The sequence below is a fragment of the Simochromis diagramma genome, unplaced genomic scaffold (assembly GCF_900408965.1).
Source record: "Simochromis diagramma unplaced genomic scaffold, fSimDia1.1 OVJJ01000389.1, whole genome shotgun sequence".
Lineage (NCBI taxonomy): Eukaryota > Metazoa > Chordata > Actinopteri > Cichliformes > Cichlidae > Simochromis > Simochromis diagramma.
The window spans coordinates 2,171,036-2,197,173 of NW_024387227.1; the positions used below are offsets into that span (position 1 = coordinate 2,171,036).

The 26,138-nt window shown below is 38.1% G+C and overlaps 1 protein-coding gene and 1 long non-coding RNA gene across 6 annotated transcripts; both read right to left on the reverse strand.

The window, feature by feature from the left end:
* Positions 1-1,636: 1,636 nt before the first annotated feature.
* LOC120746684 (inter-alpha-trypsin inhibitor heavy chain H3-like) lies at positions 1,637-25,717 on the reverse strand. Of its 5 annotated transcripts, XM_040052110.1 has the most exons (25): positions 25,585-25,717; positions 24,808-24,968; positions 24,576-24,680; positions 24,108-24,270; positions 23,901-24,011; positions 22,850-22,978; positions 22,611-22,727; positions 20,881-21,049; positions 20,674-20,784; positions 20,313-20,494; positions 20,024-20,203; positions 19,807-19,928; positions 18,448-18,680; positions 15,423-15,497; positions 15,003-15,059; positions 12,085-12,111; positions 10,984-11,016; positions 7,372-7,434; positions 7,124-7,171; positions 4,611-4,682; positions 4,103-4,210; positions 3,800-3,968; positions 2,665-2,813; positions 2,501-2,585; positions 1,637-2,404 (listed from the first exon to the last, which is right to left on the reverse strand). In XM_040052110.1, the coding sequence occupies exons 1-25, from the start codon at positions 25,654-25,656 to the stop codon at positions 2,290-2,292; spliced, it is 2,856 nt and encodes a 951-aa protein (XP_039908044.1). In that variant the 5' UTR covers positions 25,657-25,717; the 3' UTR covers positions 1,637-2,289. The 5 variants fall into 5 exon arrangements, with proteins under 5 accessions (XP_039908044.1, XP_039908045.1, XP_039908046.1 ...); XM_040052111.1 differs by lacking the exons at positions 7,124-7,171; positions 7,372-7,434; XM_040052112.1 differs by lacking the exons at positions 7,124-7,171; positions 7,372-7,434; positions 15,003-15,059.
* Positions 12,228-14,199, reverse strand: LOC120746693. Its single transcript, XR_005698913.1, has 2 exons — positions 13,895-14,199; positions 12,228-12,496 (listed from the first exon to the last, which is right to left on the reverse strand). It is a non-coding gene; the product is annotated as an uncharacterized LOC120746693 (long non-coding RNA).
* Positions 25,718-26,138: the final 421 nt, after the last annotated feature.

Genomic DNA, 26,138 nt, shown 5'->3' on the forward strand with positions numbered 1-26,138 from the left:
AGTATGAAGGAGCATTAGTAATATATTAGTAATATATATTATTGATCATTTTGAGAATACATTTGGAATTTCTTCCACAGTTTTCCGTCATCTTTTTAATGTCCTTAAAGTCCTCTCCACACTCTGTTTATGTGCTAAGAAATAACCTCCTTCTTACTAAAACCGATTCTGAAGTACGATCTCATTAACCCAACTACACAAGACGTTTTGCAGAGGGTAAAGCAACCATGACAGTTTGCTTGATACAACAACTGTAACATTCAGATTTCTTTTTCTCAAAATAGAATTACAACTTTAATCTTGAAACTTCAATTTTATTCTCAAAATGATAAATAATATTTTTCTTCTTAATGTGGCCTAAAACTCCATCATAGGAAAGACATTTTCCTCATTTTACTTTGAGTTATTTAACTTATTTCACAGTTAATATAAATCTTTAAATCTAGCTTATAACAAAGAAAACTCTAGTCTAGGTGTTGGAGTAAAAAATCTTAGTAAACAGAACCAATCAGTGCAAAGTTTAAAAAGACTGAAGAGACTGCTTAAACTTTTCTTTAGGAGTTAGATATGTCACTGTATTTCTTGGTCAGTCTTGGACACATCACCCAGTTTGGACTGGTGTGAATAAGTGACCAACGAACTAAATAAGGCCACACATTCTAAGGAGGAGAGGCCAGGGCAGTTCCCCCTATAAAAACATGAAGGCTCCAGTCAACATAACATAACAACACAAATAAAATAGCCTCTACACATTATACAGAATATTTATACTCACAGTATTCAAGTTAAAGTTGACAGATTATATGAGTTAGGCTGTATGTTATATAACATATATGTCATGGTTCTTTATTGTGAACCAAAGTCTAACTTTTTGTTACACTTTGGTTCCACTCCACTGATTAAAATAGCTGCCTTTCGGCACTAGTTGTGGCAGAGATGCATGCTGGGAATTTTTTAAATTTTTTATCTGAACTTAATCTCAGTCATTTGTGCAAAATGTCCTTTAACCTGTTGTCATCAAATATGGAGGAGCTAAGATAAGGCATATTAGAATATGTTGAAAGTAAGAAGATGAAAGAGTACTCCTTCCCATTTAGTACTTTAGTTTTCTTTATATGCAGTTTTATTTTAAACTGTAAATCTGAGCATTATATATACATATGTTTTGGGAAACTATAAACAATGACCAAAAGGTAATAATAACAGTAAAAATTATAACAATTTCTTTAGTAGTTGCAGTATTAGAAGTACTCATCATTTAAACCTGTGTTTAATTTCCCTAAGACTTCTAAACTGGTCCATTGTTTGAGTTAGGTGCCTCCTTATGCAGGAATAGGTCAGTGTTAAGTGGCTATATAAATATAACAAAAAAAGCATTTCTTTGCAAATAGTCAAGTAATACTGGACATAAATGAGCGAAAAAGGAGCCAATGTCCAAAGGAAAACTTTGAAACTTCAAAAAACCCAGTGAACCGTTGCTATTAATGTTGAAAATTTACAAGAAAGTCTAGCTCTCTCCTTGAAAAGAAAATACAAAGAAACAAGGGTGGCTCGAATGTGTTTTGAATTTCTTGTACATCAACCTCCCCAGCAGGAGGGGCTTACAGCTGCTGTACAGAAGAGCTCGCAAACAAGGTTAGGTAATAGTTTGGATTCTTTATTCATTCGCTTGATATCCATTCCATAAACTGTTCTGAGGAAGTCATGAAATTATGCAAGAAAAATAACAGCATTATATTTGTCAGAGATCCTTGAATCAAGTCAGCCTCATTACATGTCATTTGCAGTTTGAGGCAAAAGACAAAACAGAAGAAATGTTTTAAAAAGTTTCCTCTCTCAATGTTCTGGTACTTAACCAGGATTCAGAAATATTTGAAATTTTTATTTATAAGCAAACCTTCTACAATCCCACTCTCTTCCAGATCAGCCAGCAAAGCTGATTAACATTTAGCTATAACAATATAATTACTGTAGTTTAAACTTATAAAATTTATTTTTTCATTTTTCAACGTATTTAAAAAATAAAGGTGTAGAAGTATGCCTGTTATTGTCATCTCAACTGCATTTGTGTCATTTTGGACGCTATGTTAATGGCAGATGGTGGTAATCATAAATCCTGATTTGTGTATGTTATTTTTAATTGGTAATGCTGTCTGACAATAGATCCACATTCACAGTTATATTTCTACATGTTGGAAACAGATGGAAAGAAAGTTTCCACAATATATGTTTTTGCCTTGTTTTCCTTTTAAATTAAAGATTTTTCAAATAAATCAACATATTTGCCAGTTAAAGCTGTGTAATGACAAACTGGGACAGTGGTCTCTGCAGGGCAGAGTCAGCAGACATGAGCCAACAGTTCATTGAGACAGGAGAAGCAAAGCTGTAGTCAACAACCATCTCCCTACAAAAGAAAGAATAAAGAGATCATATATCTTTGTAGTAATGGCTGAATAAAGCAAAACAAAAACATAAGTACAAAAAATTAAAGAAAATATACCCAGTAACGTCTGCCTCCTGGTTTTTAATCTTTAGTTTTCTGACAGGAGCTTGCTGTACCTCCTCATAAACTGCAGCCTCTACAGCTGGAAAGAGAGAGTGAAGCAACATTGAAAACCAATGCAGCAAGGACACACACACACACACACACAGCTTTTCACTCACCTAAAAGTCCTTCAGCATTGTTGTCCGAGGGACGCTGTCTTAAAACTGGCCAAAGGAATTTTGGACCATTGTTCTCATGAACTATGATGACCATTCGCATGTCTCCAGTGGCAACGTCTATTTCGTTGTTGCGCACAATCACTGTCACACTGGAAAAACATGGAGTTACTCAACTTTTTTTTAAAGCTGTATAAAGCACCTGCACAGATCATGCTACTTGGATTAATTTAGCCTGGTCTGATTAAACAGCAGTGCAGTGCATAAAGTACAGGGACTTTAATGTAAGCATCTTTTGTAAAAGTGAATTTATGACAGTGAATTCATGACAAACTCTACTTCATGTCTGCCCCTGCCATTTTCATTCTGTACTTCAGTTCATGGCCTGAACAAATAATTAATTGCATCCATCAATGCATTTTCTTCCACTTATCCATGATAGGAGCTGGAGCCTATTCCTGAGAGTTGGGGTACACCCAGGATAGGTCCTCAGTCTGACACAGTGCTGGCTTGGTTTCTAATAAGTAAACTTAAGTTTGTAAATAAATATAAGTGTATGGCTTGCAGTCTACCGCAGCATAAAAAGTAAAAATCTGTATGCACTCGTCTGCCTGTATTCTTGTGCATTTGGGCTTTACTCAAATCCACTCATGTGAGAAACAATCATGTTCCTGCTTTCGCTTTCCTTCTCTGAGCCAGCTAATCTCTGTTCTGTGTGTTTTAAATCTCACAGCCTCTTATCATTTTGCCTTTCGGACTCCTTCATGTGACCCACCTCTTCCAATTGCTTTACTTCATCCACCATTCGCATGTACCCTCCTAACATTGACTCTGATCTGTTACACTATGTCTAATCACCATTAGACATAGTGTATAATTCATACTCTTTACTTATAAATCTTACCGGTGCTTTCAAATGATCTGTCCTTACTGAAATCATATCCCATCTGCTCAATAATCAACACAAAATAAAAAACAAACTTTTTAGGGGTTTCAGCCTCAGAGATGTCAGCTAACATATATAGGTGCTGAGAGAGACAGTCTTCTCATGTAAATCTTGGTAACACAGGTGAATAAGGTCACACATCTGTGCTTAAAGCTGAGAGCATGAGTCTCGACCATGATAATACAACATCACCTTCCAGCAGTAATGCGATCCTGTCCAGTGTAATATGTCACTGTCTGTCCATCTCGTACAGTGACCCAGTTGGTGTCGATCTCAACATGTTGGCTGTCTTTGACGTGTATGAAAATTCTGCTGAAGCCTCCATTTGTAACTGAATCAAGCTCACCATTTACAGACAGTTCTAGAAGAAAAGAGAAATGCTCATCTTATACCACAAACTGGAGTTTTCATATGAAAGTAACAATGAGAAAGAAGAGTAACAGTTTTTATTACACTGAAAAGAAATATTAGGATGAAAAAGCTAACACTACTGACCCCTGCTGGGATAGTGAAGAAGTTTAAGGCGGACAGGTCCACTGACATCAAAGCATAGTGGAACAGTCTGATTCTCAGCTTTTAGCAAAAACCTGTGGAGTACAGGAACTAGAGATACAGAGGTACACAGTGTTAGAACATTTTTAGTGAAATTAAATATTCACCCCAGGTTTTTTACCCAAAATGTGCTTTATAACCCCTGAGCCAGGAATCCAAAAAATACACATTTGTTCATACATACTATGCAGAGCCTGATTTATATAACATATTATTCTTACAATTTTGTTTGCTTTTCTTTTTGTTTTATGGTTAATGAAGAGATTTGAAAAACAGCCCATGTTTGGAGTTTCCTTCCAGAAAAAAAGTATGTAATTTGCTGCATATCTGAGTACATCATGGGTTGTTTGGAACTTGCAATACAAAAAAAGCAAACAAACAAAAGAAACCAAACCAAAACAATTACTATTTTTTTTTTATCAACCTGAATGACATCAAGGCAATACAATACCATCAGTGGCTTCCAGAGTAGTAGTATCACGGGAAAGATGAACAACAGCAGGTTGGACATCAGGGAGAACAACTGTAAATACATTTAATCACATACACTAATATTTTAAGTCTTTATGTTGCATATTGAGTTTATAAACACATCCTGATACTAACCACTGCTTTAAATAAATAAATAAAGACACATATATATTGAGTCTCACAACTCAGTGTCAGTCTGTAAACATAGTTTGTACATAAATTCTAATTGTTGCACTTCAACTTGTTAGAAATGTTGTTGACATATGCACTTACTCCACACTCAACCAACGTGGAGACAGACATAAAGAGACGCTGTACACACGATCACACTCCCCAAGCGTACTCTACGAACCGGGTCTAGGTACCCTTGCCCTTGGAGGGGGGAACTGCACCCAGACCCAGATGGTGTTACCCTTTTCCCTGCGGTGGGAGAGGCAGACCGCCCCGACTCCATAGCAGCAGGGAGGCCCCACACCCCAGACCGCAGTCGGACGGCCAACTCCTCCTCCTAGCCCCCCCGCTCCAGCAGGTCGCAGAGAATGGGAGTGAGAGAAGACTCCAAACCTCCCTCCACCCGCTCATTATAGTGTTGATGCATGTGTGTTCTAAGGCGCATGCATATGAGAGCATGAGGGTGGGAATGGATGTTTGTGTCTGTGTGTGCCTGTATGTCTGTGTCTATATGTCAGGTTGGGTATCAGACGCCACCTCTCTGGGGACATCTCAGGCCCTCCAAGGTTTGGAGGCCTATCTCCACCCACCACCACTTCCCCTGCCAGTGGCGGACTCCCTCAGGTATCGATGCGTTGGTGGTTCTTTGTGTCTGGGGGTGGGCGTCCGGGTACACACTCCTTGGCGGCCGCTTATCGGGGCCTGGAGCCTGGGGCTCGCTGGGGCCACTTCGGAGGTGGGGTGCCCCCGGCCTCTCGGCCTGGGGCTCGGTCACTCAGGCACAGCTGGCTGCCGGCAGAGCTCACGGGCACGTCACTGCAACCCCCCCCCCTGGCTTCTGCTCCGCGGCTGCTGAGTGAGCCCTCATCTGGGACTCTCCTCAGCTCTTACTGGGACAGTGGTGCGGCTGCCCCTCTGTTGGTCTCTTGTGTTCTGGGGGCCTCTGGATGTCTGGAGTTTTGATCTCCTCCATACCTGCTTCATACCCTGGAGGACGGGGCTGTGGCTCCCCCACACCCTCTAGCAGATCGTTACATGGAGAAACCTTTGGAATGCAAGCATGCTGATCCACACAGGTATGCACACAGGTGTACACACGGGTATTCACAGACGCGGACTACAGCTTTCTTGGCTGCTGCCTCAAAGCACATTGTGTGCTGTCTATCTTGCGTGCTGCACAATATCGTTTATTATTTAGTATCTACTGTTTAGTATCTACTGCTAGCTAGTTTATTGTGATGGTGCTGTTTTTTTTATTATGTTGCTCTTTGTTGTTTGCTTTCTCTTCTGTTTTTTTTCTCCATACAGGTGACCCAGGTGTTTTGTTTGTTTGTTTGTTTTGTTTGTTTTTTTTCTTTCTCTCCCCCCCCCCCCCCCCTTCTCACCTTCTCTTCTCCCCTTTGGTTTTCTCTCTCTCCCTCTCTTTCTTTCATTCTTTCTCCCTGTCCTATCCCCCAGTCATGTCTGTCCCGTTTGTAGCAACTGAAAATAAAATAAAATAAAATAAATTCATAATTATAATAAAGGTCAATCAAATGGACCAATATGGCAAGGCCATGATGATCCACTTGGTAAAATAAATCCGCTTGGCATCTTTCTTGGCCTTAAGACAACAATTCTGATGGCTAAAGATCCAAGCGGGACAAAAAAAAAAAAAAAAAAAAGAAATGTTGTTGACAAACATTATCAAAGACAGCTCCTACACTGGTTTTGACCTGTTCAACCTGCTTCACTCAGGGAAACACTACAGATGCAGCGTAAATAGTTTCTTCCAAAAAGCCATAACCACGCTGCACTGACAATACAATACCACCTCCCAATCTAAGGACTACCCTCTACACCCAGACTACACTTTTTACCATCACTACTGTGTAATATTTAATTAACGTGCAATAACCAACACAGTAAATATATAACCCTATTTGTTTTTTCCCCATTATATATTTATACATTTGATGTTTTTTGAATACTGTTCATATGTATATAGTGCTGCAAAACGGTGCCCCCCCCCATTTCTTTTCCTACATGTCTGCACTGAGAAGGAGATGCTCTGTATCTCATTGTGCATGTGTACAGTGACAATAAAAAGCATTGTATTCTATTCTATTACCCAACAAATGCAAAGCCTGATATTACATATAAATTCATATGAAAGCTTTGAATGCTTCACTAGAAGAACAGATGTTAGGAAACCCAGTAAAATTACGCATTAAAACTGTGCACACAGGTTTTTTGAGTAATTACCAATACTGTTAATCTAAAGCAGCAGTTACATAAACCTTGCATTGGGTGACGGACTAATAAATTTGTTAAGCACTTTACCTGGTACAAGGTATCCTCTCTCTCCTCTGGGGGTGTGCTGTTGCATGACTAAAAATAAACAGTAACATATAAGAAGGAAATATCTGCTTTTATGAAATACTATTTTTTGTATGTTTTTGTAAAAGAGTACATTTGAAAAAATAAATAAATAAAAATAAAAAATTGGTAGTTACCAATACTGTTAATCTAAAGCAGCAGATACATAAACCTTGCATTGGGTGATCTAATAAATTTGTTAAGCACTTCACCTGCTCCAGGATGTCCACTCTTTCCTCTCTCTCCTCTGGGGGTGTGCTGTTGCATGACTAAAACTAAACAGTAACATATAAGAAGCAAATGTCTGTTTTTATTATATACTTTTGTATGTTTTTGTAAGAGTACATTTGAAAATTCAGGGATAATATTAAAGATTATATTTTAACATTGACAATATGATTTTAATTAAATAGCTTGTATATACTGGTGGATTAATTATTCCAATAAACAGATTTGTTTTGGTAGTTACCAATACTGTTAATTTTATGGTAGCAATTACATGAACCTTGCATCAGGTGATGGTCTATTACATTTGTTAAGCACTGTACCTCGACCAGAGAATCCTTTTTCAGGTGAATTCTGTACATTACGTGACTTAAATAAGAATAGACAATCGGACTTCTACCGGATTGCAGAAGTTGGAACAGTTTGTTGCCAGGATGGGACGGGTCCTTCAGTATCTGCGCTGCTCTAGTCCGGCATCTCCTGGTTGCATTTATACCCTAGTGGAGGTCCCTTAAGAGGACTATTAATCATGTGACTCATCACATGAGCCAAAGTGTGAAAAAGGCATGGGTCATTATCACAAGAGGTTTTTGGGTTAAACCACTGTGGGACCTTGCTTCACCTGATGCTAGATGTAAGTGGGGGGTGAGCTGGGAAGGGATCTCAAAGCTGGTTTGTAGGTGGCAGACAGTTGGTGTTGTAAGCAACCCCCTCTGTTCAAAGATGGTCATTCACAGTAGACATAAATAGCTTCTTTTACTCCTCTTTCAGATTATCTGTCTTCTGTTTCCAAAATGTGAACATTGCCATCCTTGACAGAGTGACCTTTGACCTTTAGATCCAGTTGTACAGCCAAGTCTTGTCCCGTCAAGATGGCTCTTCTATGTCATGTGTTTATAGTATGGCTGTTTGGATTCTGTGATGTAGAGGTGTGGCTGGGTCTGAAGTGGACTGGGATGTCATGCTTGGTGAAAATTCTCATTTGGTTCTAGAACTCAAGATGTTTCTCAGATGAGAGGTGAAACATCTTCAAGAAACTTAAAGAAGTCCATTAACTTAGATTCCAAGCTCCTTAGACTACCATGACCTTGATGACTGAGAACCTACCCCATTAGCCTTTTGCAGGTAGTTGTAAAAATTTACCATAGTCTCCGATAGTATTACAGGTACATTATCCCATTAATAAACTGAAAAAAAAAAAAAAAACATTCTGAAAGGTCTTCAATTTAGAAGTATCCTTAGAGGTTCTAAGGTTCTAAGCCTGATCAGAAATGGCCCCAGTGGAAGGGTGGCTGTTTTATGAAAGGGAAACAGAGAGGCAGACAACCATTCACACTGACATTCACACCTATGGACAGTTTAAAATAATCAGTTAATCCAACCCTGCCAACTGCATGTCCTTGGACTGTGGGAGGAACCTGGAGAGGACTAGGGCTGCCACAAACGATTATTTTGATAGTTGACTAGTCACCAATTATTTTTGCGATTAGTCGACTAATCAGATCATGCATCCATTGGACGTAAAACGTACAGCTTATTGCACCAGCATGCATCTGCTCTTATATAACTATCATTAGCTTACAGCTTTAAGTGTTTAAGGTATGTGCTAAATAAAAATAAAGATGATAGTTTGTTAAATTTTAATGAAATTTGCAGATTTTTTCGGTGAAGTTTAATAAACTTCTTACTATCTAAAATATAACAGGACACCGGAGTGTATTCTCGAGCATCTCACACTTCTGATAATCAGTCGTCTGCTTGACGTTTATTCAGCTGTGTAAAAACTATAATTTTAATCTCAGCCAAACCAATTTACTCAGGAACAAATAAAATACTTAAAAAAAAGGCCAAACAATAACATTTTTAAGTTATCTAAGTGACTTATGTATGTTTAACCTGAGTAGCGAAAGACAGCGGTGGGTTTGAAAACGATTTGCCGGGAGTCCGGTGTTCTCACGGGCTCGAGTGCGCCTTGCCCCCAGCTAGGAAAAAGTCGCAGCGCTTTTGAAAATATGTGGAGTCTTGATAAACTGAGCAGATATTTGAGGTTTAAATAGTTACATTCTCGCCTGAAAATATGTTAAACGTTTATTTTGTGACCCAGAGAGAATAATAAGAGTAATATTAAAACTAACTAGCTGCCGCCATTGTTGGAAACTGAGCTGGCCTGCGCTATGAATTCTGGGACACAGCTTCTTCTTCTTTGGGGTTTAACGGCAGCTGGCATCCTTGTACATGCAGTGCTGCCATCTTCTGTTTCAGTCCGTTATTACACTCTTAAATCTTATTACTGCGTCTTTTCGGATCATACAAAAGCTTCAAACGACGAGTCGACTATTAAATCAGTCGTCGACGATTTTGATAGTCGACGTAATCGTGACTAGTCGACTAATCGTGGCAGCCCTAGAGAGAACCCACACAAACATGAGAAGAACACACACACACACACACACACACACACACACACATATATATATATATATATATATATATATATATATATATAGAGAGAGAGAGAGAGAGATAGATAGATTTAAACAATAACAATTTTGGGAAAATCAGATGTGGTTGAGCAGAAGAAAAAAAAAATCTGATAATGTAAGATGGAATGAGTCTAAAAAATGAACATGCATTTATATAGAACTTGCTGACAACATTAGTACAGCACTCTATATTAGTCATGTTTTCTCACAGTATCTAGTTTATTAGTTAGCATGCATTTATATATTGTGTATTTATAATGAATAAGTCAGTACAAACTTTAGTAGTAATTATATCTTAATAGAGCACCTGCATTATGTGCCACAACATACCTCAATGTTGCAAATCATGAATGCTAATGACTCATAAAACAACAAAATAATGAACAAATTGATTAATTAAAATTAAGAAACATATTCATTTATATTTATATATAAATAAACCCAAAGCAATCCTGACTAAAATAAAGTTAAAAAAGAGGACAAGAAACCATCTTGAATCTACAAGAAAAAGTATTGTAGATTCAAGATGGTTTCTTGTAAAAACACAATAAAAATAGAATATTGTATGAATTGATATGTTTTTTTTTTTATGTAAAATGTTTCTCATTAAGAGTCTGTTTCTGTGTTAGGCCTTTTTGTGTTCCCATTTTATTTTTGTAGTCGTTTGTCTATTAGTCTTTTGGTCTTTTAGTCTTTTGTCTATTATGCTTTGTATTCAGCTTTACTTCCCTTGTCTTATCCCTGATTAAGTTTAGCTGTGTTAGCCTTGTGTTTCCATTCTACAATGATTGCTCTCAGTGTCTGGGATAATGTTTGTTCATTGTTGTGCTGCACTGCTGTCTTTAGTGTTTATTCTGCCAATTTGTTCCCAGATCCTTCCTTGTGTTTTCCCCATTATTTCTAGTGCTCTATACTGGACTGCCATTTATATAGAGCTTACTGACAACAGCCTATGTTACTCATGTTTTCTGCCTGTAACTAGTTTAATAGTTAGTACAAGTTTAATTATATTGTATTTTTTTGTATTTACATAGTTAAGATAGTTAATTTATTTAGTACAAACTCAAGCAGGAGTTACATAATAATAGAAAAGCTGCAATATTTGTCACATCATACCTTGACGGCCAATATTTTTTCCTCTTAATTTTCCTGAAATAACAAAAACAAATTGATAACATGAAATTAAGAAACATGTTCATTTATTACTTGCCAAAATAAAGTAATAAACAAGGTCCCTTTTTCTTGTCAATTCATACACGTTTTTCATTCAATTCAGTGCAATTCAGATTTATGTATTGACGTTGAATACATTTAAACAACACGAATTACATACACCAATATTTAAAATCCTTATGTTGCATATTGATTTAATAAACACACCCTGAAACTAACCCATGCTTTAAATAAATAAAGACACGTATTATATTGAATCTCAAAACTCAGTGTCAGGTTTGTAGTGATGGGAAGTTCAGCTTTTCAGAGAGCTGGCTCTTGTGACACGGCTCCCAAACGGGTCTTAATTTATTATTATCTATAGCCTCATATTTTAGCCCTACTTGGCAAAGATGGATGCTTTGTGTGTTTATAAACCCTTTTGCATTCATTGTTTTTATGAGAAGCCTTATAATTGCCTAATTTTGTTGTTCTGTTGCAAAAGCAGGTATTCTTACTTTTGTTTAATATTTTCATGAAAATTTTCATTTTAATTTAACACAAAAACAAAACACTGCAAAAAGATTTTTTCACATAACAGAAACAGAACCAAACTCAGTAGCCGAACAGTATTTCATCAGTGCAGGTTGACATTGCAGTGTCTCCTCTTAGTTAGTTAGTCATCTGCTTCTTCTTTAAAGTGCAGCCAGTTGCTGCTTTATTTATGTGTGTCAATCATATTTATGTGTTTTCGCACTCTTCTCCTCGACGCTGTCTACCATCTCACTCACTGACTGAGGGGTAGGGACGTGCGGAACGATCCAGAAAATTCGATACTTTTACGTTTGAATTTTTACGTTTTAAACTCGGTAATATAATATCTTAAAAATGAAAGTTTAAGCAAAAAAGTCAGTAATTTCCAGTTAAAATGTTAATGAAAAGCTCTACGGCTGTGAATCCTTCATCAGAAGAATAGATGTTAGGAAACCCAGTAAACTACGCATTAACAACCTTAAGCAGCAATTACATAATATTAAAGCAGCTGCAGTATGTGTCACATCATACCTTGTACGCCACGTGTGTTTGAGATTCCTGAAACAACAAAAACACAAATTGATAACATGAAATTAAGAAACAAGTTTATTTCGATTTATATATAATACTTAACTAGCCGAATGGCCCAAAATAATACACAAGGTCCCTTTTTCTTGTTCCCACACAGCAAGGAGGTCTGGCCCGGATCTGGTATCAAGCCGGCACAGCTGGCCGACCTCTGGCATGATAGGACGTATGTCATCCAGACATGGGCCAGGCCTGGCAGAGATGGCACTGTCTATGTGATGGCATGCCATCGATTGTGGTTTGGGTTCTGTGGCCCAGGCTCATAGAAAACAGGTCTTCCCTGGATCCGGCATCAAGCTGGCACTTCTGACTGACCGGTGTCATGGTAGGGTGTTTGTCAACCAATGTGGGCGACCTCTGGTAGAGATGGCACGATACCACTTTTTTATGTCCGATACCGATATCATAAATTTGGATATCTGCCGATACCGATATGACTCCGATATAGTGTTTTTTAATCAACAAAACTGTTTTTTAAATATCTTGCTGCATTTTGTATAAGCTCATACTCAAGTTTAAAACAACAACTACACTAAAGCTATTCTGTTATACCTGTATGCAAAAAAAAAAAATATTTCATAGTTCAGCAATACTGATCAATCTAATAAACTTAAACCTACACCATCCTCCCTATTCTGGTATTTTAAAGAGTACTTAGCGTAAATATTAAGCAACCTAACTAATAGGGTTCCAACTCCCAGCAACAACAAAAATAAATAAATAAAAAATAGGGAACCACCCCTCACGCTCCACCTCATGATGCTTAATCGACGTAATCAACCTTAATTTGATGCAGTGTGAAAAAAAATGCACAGAAATCAATTATTTTTCAAGAAATATTAAATAGATTCAACATCTTTCTTCAACAAAATTGCAGACTGCACAGATGGTACGTTTCCAAAGGAAAAAGTACTATAGCTTACTAGGGTATATATATTAGACTTAATAGTCACTATATACAGTAACTGACTTCTATTCATTTTACATCAAATTAAAACTTTGGGTGTAAGATTCGGATAATTATTTATTAAAAGCTAGACATTTTAAATGAGAATAAGAAAGAAAAGTGTGTCTTTGTGCCCCCTTTTCCCTGTTAATGCCCTATCGGCCCCCCTGGCTAAACTTTGCTAGATCCGCCCCTGCACAGTTACCAGCCGTCAGCTACGTAGAAAAAGATCCTCGAGTAGAAAGTAATATTAAATAAATTCTAACAACAGCTTATCAAGCTTAAACGTGCTGCTGTTGTTCAGCCACTGGTTTCCTCTTTCTGGTGCAAAGTGGGCCAAAAACAAACCAGAGAGATGGACTCGCGACAGAAAAGCCGATCAGCTGATCATTAAGCAGTTTCATGATTGAAGTAGCAGCAAGAAGAGGCAGTCGCTCCATATATCGTTTGTTAAGCTTAACGCAGGAATGCTTTACAAACATTCAGAGATGGACTTACACACTTGCTTTACTTCTCTCGGGATAACTTTGTCGGAGATGAAATGCCGGGTTGCTAGCGAAGCTCCACATGCTATCCAGACCACCGACAGGTCCCGCATGCCACAGCCGCTCTATCACGTGATGCATACTGCTCCCACGTGCTAACGTTCTGAGGCGAGTTACGGCGTGTTGCAAGTTTTGTGAGGTGCTTTCGTGATATTTAATGGATCGGATTACATTTTTTATTTTTCTCCGATATCCGATCCAGTAATTTAGGTCAGTATCAGACCGATACCGATACGTAATATCGGATCGGTCCATCTCTAACCTCTGGCAATGATGGCACTATTTATGTTCCTATTTACCTATTTTAGTTAGAAGACCCAAATGCCATGTTGCAGCCAAATGCCATGTTGTAGCCAATGTTTCAAGTGCAGGTTTGACAGGTTTGTGAGGAAGCACTCAGTTTAGAGAAAGTGTGTGATTGGCTGAATGTGGCCTGTTGTATGGAGCATTTTGAGTAATCTGGGAAACTAGAAAAGTGCTATATAAGAGTCAGTCCATTCACTTTCTGAACAGAGTTTTGTCATGTTACTTTTGCACTGTTTTGCATGTTCCAGGACGTTATTACATGGCTTGATTAAGGTACACATTAGGCCGACATCTGGGGCCAGACCTGAAACTGTTCTGTGCAGTGTGTCTACAACTGGCCCATGGCTGCACACAACTTACACATGGCCCACATACCGCAAAGAATGACGGCCCAGACCAGGTTTGCCAGAGGTTGTCCACACATGGGCCAGCACAGGACCACCAGTGTGTCTGCAACTGGCCTTGTGCTGGCCTATGTCTGGGCCACATCTGGCAAACCAGATCTGGGTCACCAAAGGGCCGTCATCCTTTGCAGTATGTGGGCCATGTGTAAGCACATTTTGTGGGCCAGATCCGGGCTATACCAATTTTGCTATGTGGGTTGATTCAAACATGTTTTTTTTAGTAAAAATGTGTTAATTCAATTCATTGCAATGCAATTTAATGTATATATTGTTAAATTACAACAACAGTTGCTTCACAGCACTTTATATTGTTAGATTATTCACACAGGTTTTGTCTTACTTTTATTATTCTTTTTTTTTAATCATTAGCACAACTGAATTAGAAGGTAGTTCAGTTTCTTGAACATTGAACTTATAGAGACTAGAGTTTGAGAAATCTGTTAAAAGCTAGTTTAAAAAATGACTGAATTAATTGAACTTCTCAGAGAAGTCATAAATTTCAAGAACTAAACTTATTTTTCTGTTCAGGAATGTGAGTTAATTATGTTACCTTGGCATAAAAAAAAAATGTTTTGGTAGTTACAATTCTGTTAATTTAGAGCAGCCGTTACATAAACCTTGCACTGGGTGATGGTCTAATAAATTTGTTTAGCACTGTACCTGATAAACTGTATCCTCCATAGCCTCCAATGGATTGTTTTTCCATCACATCTGTGACTAGAAACAAACAGTAACATTTAGGAATTAAATATCTGTTATTTTCTTTAAAAAATGTTTTAGGGTACGGTACAGTTGCCAATCTATGTCTGTGTAGGTTCTCAGTCATCCAGATCATGATAATCTAAGGAGACTGGAAGGAAAAGTTACTGGACTTCTTTAAGTTTCTTGAAGACATTTCATCTGAGTAACGTCTTCAGTTCTAAAATCAAATGGTGGATAGTCCCAGATAGTTAAACCCTATCGAGGTCGCTTAAGAGGACTATGTATCATGTGACTCATCACACGAGTCAAAGTGTGAAAAAGGCATGGGTCATTATCACTAGAGGTTTGGGGTGAAACCATTGTGGCATCTAACCTCACCTGACGCAAGATGTGAGTGATGGTTGAGTTGCCTTGAAAAGGGTCTCAAAACTGGATAGCCGTAAGTAACCCCTCCTGTTCAAAGATAGTTGTTGACAGTGAACATAAATGGCTGCTTTTATTCCTCTTTCAGATTATCTATTGTCTTCTCCTTCCAAAATGTGAACATTGGTATCCTCGACAGAGTGACCTTTGACCTATAGATCCAGATGTACAGCCAAGTCTTTTCCTGTCAAGGTGGTTCTTCTGTGTTGTGCATTTTTTAGAGTGGGTGTTGGGATTCTCCAATGTTGAGGTCAGTGTTTGTGTTTTACCCATTATTCCTAGGGCTCTAGACTGGATAACCATTTATATAGAGCTTACTTACAACAGTCTATAGCTGTGTCCCAAAACGTCGGCTGCATCCTTCGGAGGCCGCATTTGAAGGCCGATTACGTCACAGCCAGGCGACGAAGGCTGTCCCAATTCGTCGACTCCTTCAAATGCGTCCGAAAAATGCGTCCTTCATTTCCCCGAAATTGAAGGATGGGTCGGGTGTGTCCTTCGTGGCCCACCATATCCCAGAATTCATAGCGCGGCCCAGCCAAATTTCAGCTGCCAACAATAGCGGCTGCTACTCAGTTTTAAAATCAGTCTTATTAATCTTTCTGGGTCACAAAATAAACTTTTAACATATTTTCAGGCGAGAAAGTAGCTGTGTAAAAATCAAATATCTGCTCGGTCTATCAAGACATCACATATTTGCAAAAGTGTGCCGACGTTTTCGGAGACGTATGTTACCCACCCGCTCGATAGCAAGTTGGGGGAGTTCAATGGTCACTCCAGCCGGTGAGAGCAGCGGACTCCCGACTTCATCGTTTTCAGACCCCCGCTCTTTCGCTACTCAGGTTAAACATGATATATAAGTCACTCTGATAACTTAAAAATGTAATTTTTTACCCTTTTTCTGTGTTTTATTTGTTCCGGAGTAAATTGGTTTGGCTGAGATCAAAGTTATTAGATTAAATAAAACTTTATTAATAATTAACTTTATTAATTCCTCCGGAATTTTCACACAGCTGAATAAACGTCAAACAGAAAACTGATTAAACAGAAGTGTGAGACGGTCGAGAATTTACGCCAGTGTCCTGTTATATTTTAGATAGCAAGGAGCAGACGGACGAGTTTATTAAACTCCACCGACACAGCGGTAATGCAAATCTGAAGGCTAGACCGTCCCATTTCACAGCCTCGCACTTCCGGCCTTCTCAGTCTTCGAAGGACCCGGCCTTCGCGGTCTACGTGGGCCGGGTCCTTCGAAGGATGCAGCCGACATTTTGGGACACAGCTTATGTTAGTCATGTGTTGTGGGGCGTGGTCTGCGGTGCTGGACGCACCTGCACAGCATCCATAATCACACCTGCTGTGGTAAAACATAGTGAATCGGGGTTTGGGGCTGAGTTGTAAGCTGTGTTGAATGTGGTGTGATGTGCAATATAGATGGCTCTGAACGACAATCTCTGGACCCGCTGTATCACACTGTTAGGGTGCCTGGGTCGTCGACCCAGTGTTTTGTGTTTTTGGTTCTTTGATTTTGTTTATTTTATTATATTATGGGTTATAGGTTTATTCTTAGTTCAGGTTTTCTGTGTGGGTTTTGTTAGAGTTTTAGTGTTCTGGTTTTCTGTCTGTTATCCATAGTTGCTGTCTCCCCGGGTCAAGTCTGCATCTCTGTGTTATGTTTCCTGTTTTACTTTGAAAGTCCTTGTCTCATGTTAATGTCTCTGGTTTTGCTGCCTTTGTCTCGTTAGGCCTGATTTGCCCCAGCTGTGTTTCCCTCCTGTTTCCCATTCCCTGATTGCTACCTCTGTGTATTTAAGCCCTGTGTTTCTCTTTGTCTGTGTCGTGATCTACCCTCATCTTGCTGTGTGTTCTGTTTGCGTAAGCTTATTTTGTATTCTCAGTTTTGTTATCCTTTTAAGTTCAGCATTAAAGCTGTTTTTTGTAGTTTACGTTTGTCTCCGGAGTCTGCACTTTGGGTCCTTTCCTGCCTGCACACAGCTGTTTCATAACACACACCATATCATGTTTTCTAACAGTACCTATTTTATTAGTTAGTATAGGTTTACTTATATAGTGTATTTATAGTTATTAAGTTAGTACAACCTCAAGCAGTAATTACATCATATTAAAGCAGCTGCAGTATGTGTGGCCCGGATGCACTGTCTACATTGGCTGTCTCTCACCCTTTTTCAACCCTCTTTCAGTAAATATTCTCAGTTGTGGTTATTATGTGTGAGTTTTGATGTTTGAAGTTTAGAACTTTTAGTTTCTTTTCTTAATTTTTGTAATCATAGTGATGCCTCTGTTCCCGGTCTGCACTGGTTAGTATCTATCAATAGTGGTCCAAGGAAGGAACAGTGGTGAACCAGCGATGGGGCCATGGGCTGCCTAGGATCACTGAGAAATGTGGGGAACAAAGACTGGCATGTGTGGTTCGATTTAACAGATGAGCTACTGTGGCTCAAAGTTCATCCTAGCTCTCATAGAAAGGTATTACAATACTCAGTGGATGGCAGTTTGATGCGCATTGGGTTTTTCCTTAACTTGACAATGACGTTAGTCTACTCACCCAGGCGACTACTAGTTAATCAGTTAATCCAACCCTGCCAACTGCATGTCCTTGGACTGTGGGAGGAACCTGGAGAGGACTAGGGCTGCCACAAACGATTATTTTGATAATCGACTAGTCACCAATTATTTTTTCGATTAGTCGACTAATCAGATCATACATCCATTGGACATAAAACGTACAGCTTATTGCACCAGCATGCATCTGCTCTTATATAACTATCATTAGCTTACAGCGTTAAGCGTTTAAGGTATGTGCTAAATAAAAATAAAGACAAGATGATAGTCAGGGCATGGCAGTTTGATGCATATGTTTTTTTCCCCTTAACTTGACAATGACATTAGTCTGGGGGCTAAAAGTAGAGATTATGAAGCATTTCATTTATTTCAGTCTTTTTGTGTTTGTGATACTCACCAGATGAACGGCGACTACTAGGAGCCAAATATTGTATTGAAAAGGACTGATCTACACGGGACTGCCATCTCTGTGGTGTTTCACCTTCCTTTGGTTTATGAAGCACATCTGTGTTCTCTCCTGGAGGCTTTGTGACCACCATAGATGTGAGAGGAGTCACAAAACTGTACTTCAGTGACAGCTCCAAAGCCTCCTTCTTTACTTTCTCTTTCTCCGGTCCCGATAACTGAAGTCTGTGCCACAAAATATTACATAAATATGAACATTAAGAAAGAATTAAATGTGCACTTGATAACTTCTGCATGTCCTTGGCCCATCTTGAGTGTTTTTAAAGTACTGCTGTATAGGTGGAATTTTTAGAAAATGGAAAGATTAGATTAGATTTTGTGATTCTAATCATAAAAATTGATAAAACAATAATTTGTGTGTAATATTATCACACAAATGGTGACAACAGTGAGTTCATGTGCCACACTTCTTTTTAAAGCTGGTCCTCATTTCCAGATCAACGGAAAAATTTACTGATACATTCAATAGAATGTAAAATATAGGTTTTTAGGTCATCGGCTGCCTGCTAATATGAAACAAACTTTCAAGACAGGTTAGCCTCAAACAGAGCTATGCAATTTGAAATGTGTTTTGTTTCTGTAATGAATCATTTCAGTCATGACTTGTTTACTGAACTGTGTTTATGGTAGTTTTCATGATAGATTTCTAACTTGCTTATACAGTTGTTACTCAGTTATTTATGGTGGCAGGTGCCATCAGTGTTATGAAATAGAAACACAACACGAGAAGCAGGTTAGGAATCTTTTACCATTAGCTACTTTCAGCCACTCCCTTATTCACAAGCTGGTCCACATTTTATGATCGGGCAGCTTTTTATCATCATCATCACCATCATCTTTATTTATAAAGCACTTTAAAAACAACCACAGGTGACACAAAGTGCTGACATTAGAACTAAATAATACAATTAGATGAGGTATAAATAAAACCCAAATAAAAGAAGGAAAAAAGTAAAATAATTAATTAGTTAGTTAATAAATGGTTTAATTCAAAGAGAAACTAAGTCTCACTACGGTCAAAAGCCAGCTTTTTATGCAGCTTTTTATGCCAAATACCCCAAGGGATTTGTGACTCCTCTCAGAATCAAACCTGGGGTCTTTGCTCCTTAGAAACGTGTATAAAGCTGGTCAAAATAAGGAAATTACTGTAAATATGTTACCTCAGGGAAATTATTAAATAACTTTGGCCTTTTCTAAAAGCCTAACTTTATTGTACATTTGACCATTAAATAGTTTAAGGGAAACTGTTAGGAACAGTCAAATGAGGAAAGATGGCATATATCATACTCACTCTTTGTCTAGTAGCTGTTTAACTGTGAGGTACGCCCAAACCCTCTGGATACGGTCATCAGACACTGTTCCAGTGGATTCCACGGTTTCATTTGGATTAGAGAATATTATTCTTCTATTACTCTGTAACAATTCAAATGCAATGTAATGTCAGTATAGATACAGGGAAAACAGTTTAAGAAAATGACAACTGATGAGTCCTGCAAATCTATTTTTACCGAAATGGCCACAACTTGAGGGGTGAAGGTTTCAATATTGTTATCTGTGATCTCACCGGCCACCACAATCTCAGAACCATTATAATACTGGCTGAAGTTAGTCTGGGTTAGATTGGTCCCACCAACATAGATCATTGTCACGTCTGTTAATAGAGGTGTGGCCACCTCTTCATAGAAACCCTGTTGATATACAATGTGAACATTATACAAACTATTCTTGTTTTTTCTTTCAATCCTCTGCGATTTTTAAATCACATCATAAGAGTATTTACTGTATAAGGAAAATTACCTTCAGCTGTAAATCAGCATCAGAGTCTTCATATATCCGCCGTGCCACACCATTATTTTGCAGCGACATTTTCTCAAGGAACTTAAAATCAACATCAAAACCAAAACCAAGACAGTACAGTGGGAATTTGCCTGCAATAGCTTGTCTTACATTTGACTGAATATTCTCCAGGTTTGTCACCCCTGAAAAGATACAAGATATACCCAGATAGAGTCAGAAATAACAGTCTCAATAATGCTAAAAAAAAAAACTTGATAAAAAAGCTTAAAACATATAACTAAATTAAATACAGTGTTTAATCTAATCCCCTATTTCTTGAAGTATTCTTGCACATTTATGTAAATGTGTGCTTTATTATAACCTGAAGTTGGGTCTCCATCTGTAAGAAGTATCAGAATAGATGCTGAACCTTCTCTGCTATGATCATTCAGCATACGTGCTCCTTGCAACACTGCTTCATTTATATCTGTGGCTGAAATTCAACAACAAACAAACAAAGTTTCAGTCCAGACATTTTTCTGTCAAGTGTTCATATTCCATAATATATATGTTTACTGCAACTTCTCACATCCTCTAGCTTGTATATTGCTTGCAAAGTTTTTGGCGCTTTCCAGGTTTTTGCCGTTGGCCTGAACGAGTTCTCGCTTCCAGTGCAAAATGTTGCCATCAAAAGTGATCAGACCAAAGTGATCATCTTCTGCCAGATCATTCAAAATGTGGATTAATGCGGTCCTAGTCTGGGCAAAAACATGTTACATTTTTAAAGTGATCTAAACATATTGCATGTTTTAGAATTATAGAGTGAAAAACCACCACAAAAGTGTTGATAAAAAGTTCTTTCCCTTTTCCTGATTTCATATTTTTTCCATATTTGTCACAGTTGCATGTTAAAGATCATTAATGTAATTTTAACATTAGACATAGATGACCCAAGTAAATGCAAAATGTAGTTTTTAAATGATCATGATTTAAATTTAAAAATATATATAACCATATGTACCTGTTTCCATGTGTAAAAGTAATTGCCACCCTCCTAATTAAATGTTCATGAATTAACTAAGCTTAACCAAGCAAAGGTGATTTCCACACCCAGGCCTGGTTACTGCCTGACATATTGAATCAAGAAGCCACTTAAACAGAATATGTCTGACAAAGTGAAGAGAGCTAACAAATATCAACAAACAACACATCAAGCCCTAAACTAATGAATCTTGAGAACACCTGAGAAACAAAGTTACTGAGATATATCAGTCTGTAAAAGATTATCTGTTTGTGCGTTGAAGCTCAAGCATACTAAAATTATGCCGCACGGCAGTGGTCCAAAACACACAAGGAAGTCCACCTCTGAATTACTGAAAACAGAAATATATGAGTAAAATAAATAAACAATTCATGTCAGGACTTAAATCCCTTTAGATGCTTTGGCATGGCCTTAAACTGACTGTTGTAAACCCTCAAGTGTGGCTGAAAGAATTCTGCAAAGAAGAATGGTCCACAGCAATGTTAAAGACTCAGTGCAAGTTATCTCAAAGACTTGATCGTACTTCTTGATGCCAAGGCCAATTATTAGTTTTAGAGTGCAATTATTTTTTTTCACATAGAGCCGGTTTCATATGCTGTGTGCGGCAGGCAGGATTGGAGGACCCAAAACGCACTCTCAACAAAACTAAACTCAAACTCCAATTTAATTACTGGAATCCAAGATAACAAAACAAACTGGAAAAACGTGAACTAAGCAGGCAGGCCGAACACACGGCAAGAAAGGAGGGAGAATGTGACGCTGAACAGAGGGAAACACAGACACTAAATACAAGAGAGAAAAAGGGCAAAGAGGAAACACCTGAGAAACACAGCTGGCAACTAATGAAGCAGACAAGACGGGAGAGAAGCAAAACAGAACATGACACACAACAACAGGAGACTATCAAAGTAAAACAGGAAGTACAGGGAAAACACACACACACAGGCAGATATCCAAAACCAGAAACACTAAGTAAACTCAGGAGCATAAGCATACTAAACTAAGAAATAAACGATTCAGAGAAGATTGAAAAACCTCAACCTCAAAACAGTAAAAACAAACCACTGGGTCAACGACACAGGTAACCTAACAGGCGATACTTTTGGAAAATGTTTTTTCCAAAATAAATAAATTCATCATCATTTAAAAACAGCATTTCGTATTTACTTGGGTTGTCAGTATCTAATACTAAAATCACATAAATCTAAAGCACGTTGGTGTGATAAAGATGCAAAAATCAGGGAGGAGGGCAAATATAGACCCTTCAAAGAATTTACCTGGAGTATTTTTCTGCCACTCATTGAGCCACTCTGATCAATAACAAAGACGACATTTTTTGGCACTCGAGGAAGATCAGATGGAGCAAAGTGATGAACAAAGTATCCGTCAGATTTCTAAGGAGCAGTGAGAAGAAGGTTCGTTGGTCAAAAGATGATTTAAGGAGCAGAAAAATATAATATTAATTCAGCATTTCTTTTTCTCTTTGTGTGTACATTGATAATTGACCAGGTTTTACCTTGATGTGTCCTAGTCCATTGTCCCTGTTGACATCATAAACAATAACTAGATCTCCATTCATACCCTGATCACTACAGCTGTCGCACATCTTCTGTTGGTCAACTGTTGGATAGAAATACACCCACGCCTGGAAACAGAATGAATTTAATTGTTTAGACTCATGAGAGACAGAGAGGTCAGTGATTTTAATTTCTGTTTACTTGATAAAAAAAAAAAAACTGTGTCCTTTCCTTCCAAACCTTTGATTGCATTCATCTGAAAGGTGAGAATGTACAAGCTCAATTTCAAAATATTCTGCACAATGTGTAAGATCTTAATATAAACAAAACTTTCAGACAACTTACACTCCATATTAAAGAATAAAGGTCAGCAGCTTAAAATTCAGTTTTCTAACAAGTCCAATTATACTAAAAAATATTTAGGTCTGACTGGGCATAAAAAGAGAAGCGGGGAATTTCAGCAGTAAAGATGGTCTCACCACTTTCTCAAAGACTGTCTAGGAAACTAGACAGTTATAATATGATATATTAAAAGATTCAAAATATAGAGACATATGTTTTTACTCAAGGACCAAATGTTTGAATCAATATTTTATCATTGTCCATTCAGTTGGCACCACATCTAAAATAGACGAGACTTTGTAGTAGCAATCCCTGCATGAGCTCAGGAACACTTGAGAAAACCATTGTCAGCTAATATGGTTTGTTGTTGTATACACAAATAAAAAAAAAATCAACAAGATTGTGAAACACTTATTTCTTATTTAATTTCTTATTTGAATTTCTTATTTCGTATTGAATGTGGACTGACGTGATAAGAAATGCAACTGCCATGTACACATGACATGGTTAACTTGTGTATTTGTACATTTCTGTGTAGCTTCCACCATTTAATCCTTGCCTCTTCCTTCCCTCGCTTCCTCTTCCTGATTTTCAAAGGCATCCTACAACCTATCATCCTATCCTGATAGTATCTATTTTATTGTCTGTTGTGACAGGACTTAGGTTCACTTAATGCTTTACAAAACTGAGATTTCCAATATACGGTACCTCTTTATCTGTGTGTGTTTTAGTGATGGCATTAGCGAGGGCTTTGGTGCTCAGGCCTCCTTTCACATCGATGAAACTGAAGCCAGCTTCCTCTTGAATGTGCACATCCACCTGGTATTAAGTACAGTAAATATAAGATCTAGTCATGGCTTACCTCAGCATTGTTCTCCTAAACAATCACCGAACAGATACCAATAAGACAGTCACCTTGAAGTCACTGACAGGCTGCATGGGTCGAGCATGAATTTGCAGCTCGTACTTGCCACGTGTTCGTTTCATTAATTCCTCATATGTGAGTTCAAAAGTGACCTTTTTGTGAGCAGCCACAGTTACAGAGGTCTTAAATTCCTCCAGAGTCCTTCCTACAGAACTATAGCAGAAACAATAATCATTTCCTTAAATAGAATGTCACAGCAGGTTATTGCTAAAATGAGAACATTAAAAAAACAGAACAAAAAACCCCCAAAGTGGGAAGAGGGGACATCTTCCCACACCCTTGTTTCAAACACCCTGCCTGTGATGGGGGTATCCAGGAGATTTGTGGTGTGCTTTGGCTTTGTCCCAGTTGGTCCTGTTGGACTTTCACCCTTTGGCCCATGGATCCCCCCCAAAAAACTTGTTTTGCGTGACTGAGAATTGTTTTTTTTATGTCAAGTTATGACTGAACTCAAATACCTGACAAGTCCAGCACTTTCACCACGGGACACAGCTTCAGAGTACTGTTGCTGAGCTTGCTCCTTAGCTTTCACAACACCATCATAAACTTGGCCATCGATAAACCTGGAGGACCAAGAGAAGCCCTGGTGTAAATACACACTATTGAGTATCCTGTAATTTGTTTTTCAGTATAGAATTCTTTATTTGCAAATGTCTCTGGATGGTTACACATTATTTTAACTTCACACACATTCGAAATTTACTGATGAAGGCATTCTTGGGAATCCGAACATGAAATTCAATTTCCTTTGACTCGTTCATACGATTGGCCACACGGCTTGTGATGACAGTGGTGGCATAACGACTGGTCACTGTGGAGTTTATGTGAAAGCTGTAGATGTCCCAGTCATCCTGAGCAAACACAGGAGGCACATTTTTAAAAAAGTGGCTTAGGTGATCTTATTGGTTGACCAAAGGTCAGATGTATTTGAAAAACAATGTGTTGGTGGATGACATCAGTGAAATCTAATTGGTTTAACTGCAGTAACACCCCATTCTTTTTATTTTTCCTCTAGTTTTAACTATTACATTCTTTCCCTAAAGAGTTGATTTCCCAGACCAACTGGGAAACAGAAGTTTCCAAAGTCAGAATAATATTACAATATTTAAGTTAAAAAAAGAATAGACAATAAATATTTACTTAATGGGACTTGGCATTTTTAACCTTAACTTAGAACTTACCAGTACCGTTATCAATACCAAGCTTTAACTATTAAAGTTTGCTCAAATTTCCTTTTGACTTCGACCCAGAGCAAGAATAAAGTAAATATGCAAACAGAGATTGATCGAAATTCCTTCAATTCACAAGACATTATGTGATCTTACTGTATATTAGTTAGCTAAAGACTTTAACCTTTTATTTTTGCCTCCTCAACATCCATAATGCAAACACGCACACACACACATTTTTTTAGATTTTGGATTCTTGAAGTGGTTCTGTGGCCCTTTTTAAGTATTATTATCTTACCTTGTTTGGCAGTGTGGAGGCCAAAGACAGCAGCAGTCCAAAGAGAGTGATTTGCACCACACTTCTCTCCATTATGCCTCCTACCAGAGTGCAATCAAGGCAGCTGAAACTGCCTTTTAAACTCAAACAAGGACAGCACTGCTGTGTAAATATTTTTAATATTTAAAGAGCAAACTCTACTTTCTGTCCTCTTTTGCCAGCAATAACAAACACCCCCACACACAAACCACTCCTCAAACAAAGTGATTTTCCTGCAGTTTTGTGAGCTTTAATGTTGACAGATCGGTGCACTTTACCAGGACTTTGTTACCACAACAATCTTTTCATTTGTGGTAAGCCACAGTGTTCTGATAAAGATACATGAAGACAATTTGACTTTGTAATTATTGGTGAAACTGAAAGAATGCATTAAATTACATTTTCGATAAGACAAATCAGTGTTGTGCAACATAAAAATCAGTCAGTGGTCTCTGAAGGGCAGATTCAGCAGACATAAGCAAGCAGGTCATTGTGAGAGGAGAGACAAGGGTATAGTCAACAGTGCTGTCACTCCA

What these genes read in the sequence shown, in the direction of transcription:
- LOC120746684 (XM_040052110.1), bottom strand. Translation starts at nt 25,656, where the DNA reads ATGGAGAGAAGTGTGGTGCAAATCACTCTCTTTGGACTGCTGCTGTCT. An exon ending in TGGAGGATACAGTTTATCAG is followed by an intron (nt 12,112 to 15,002) that starts GTACAGTGCTAA and finishes TTGTTGTTTCAG; the next exon opens with GAATCTCAAACACACGTGGC. An exon ending in AAACACACGTGGCGTACAAG is followed by an intron (nt 11,017 to 12,084) that starts GTATGATGTGAC and finishes TTGTTATTTCAG; the next exon opens with GAAAATTAAGAGGAAAAAAT.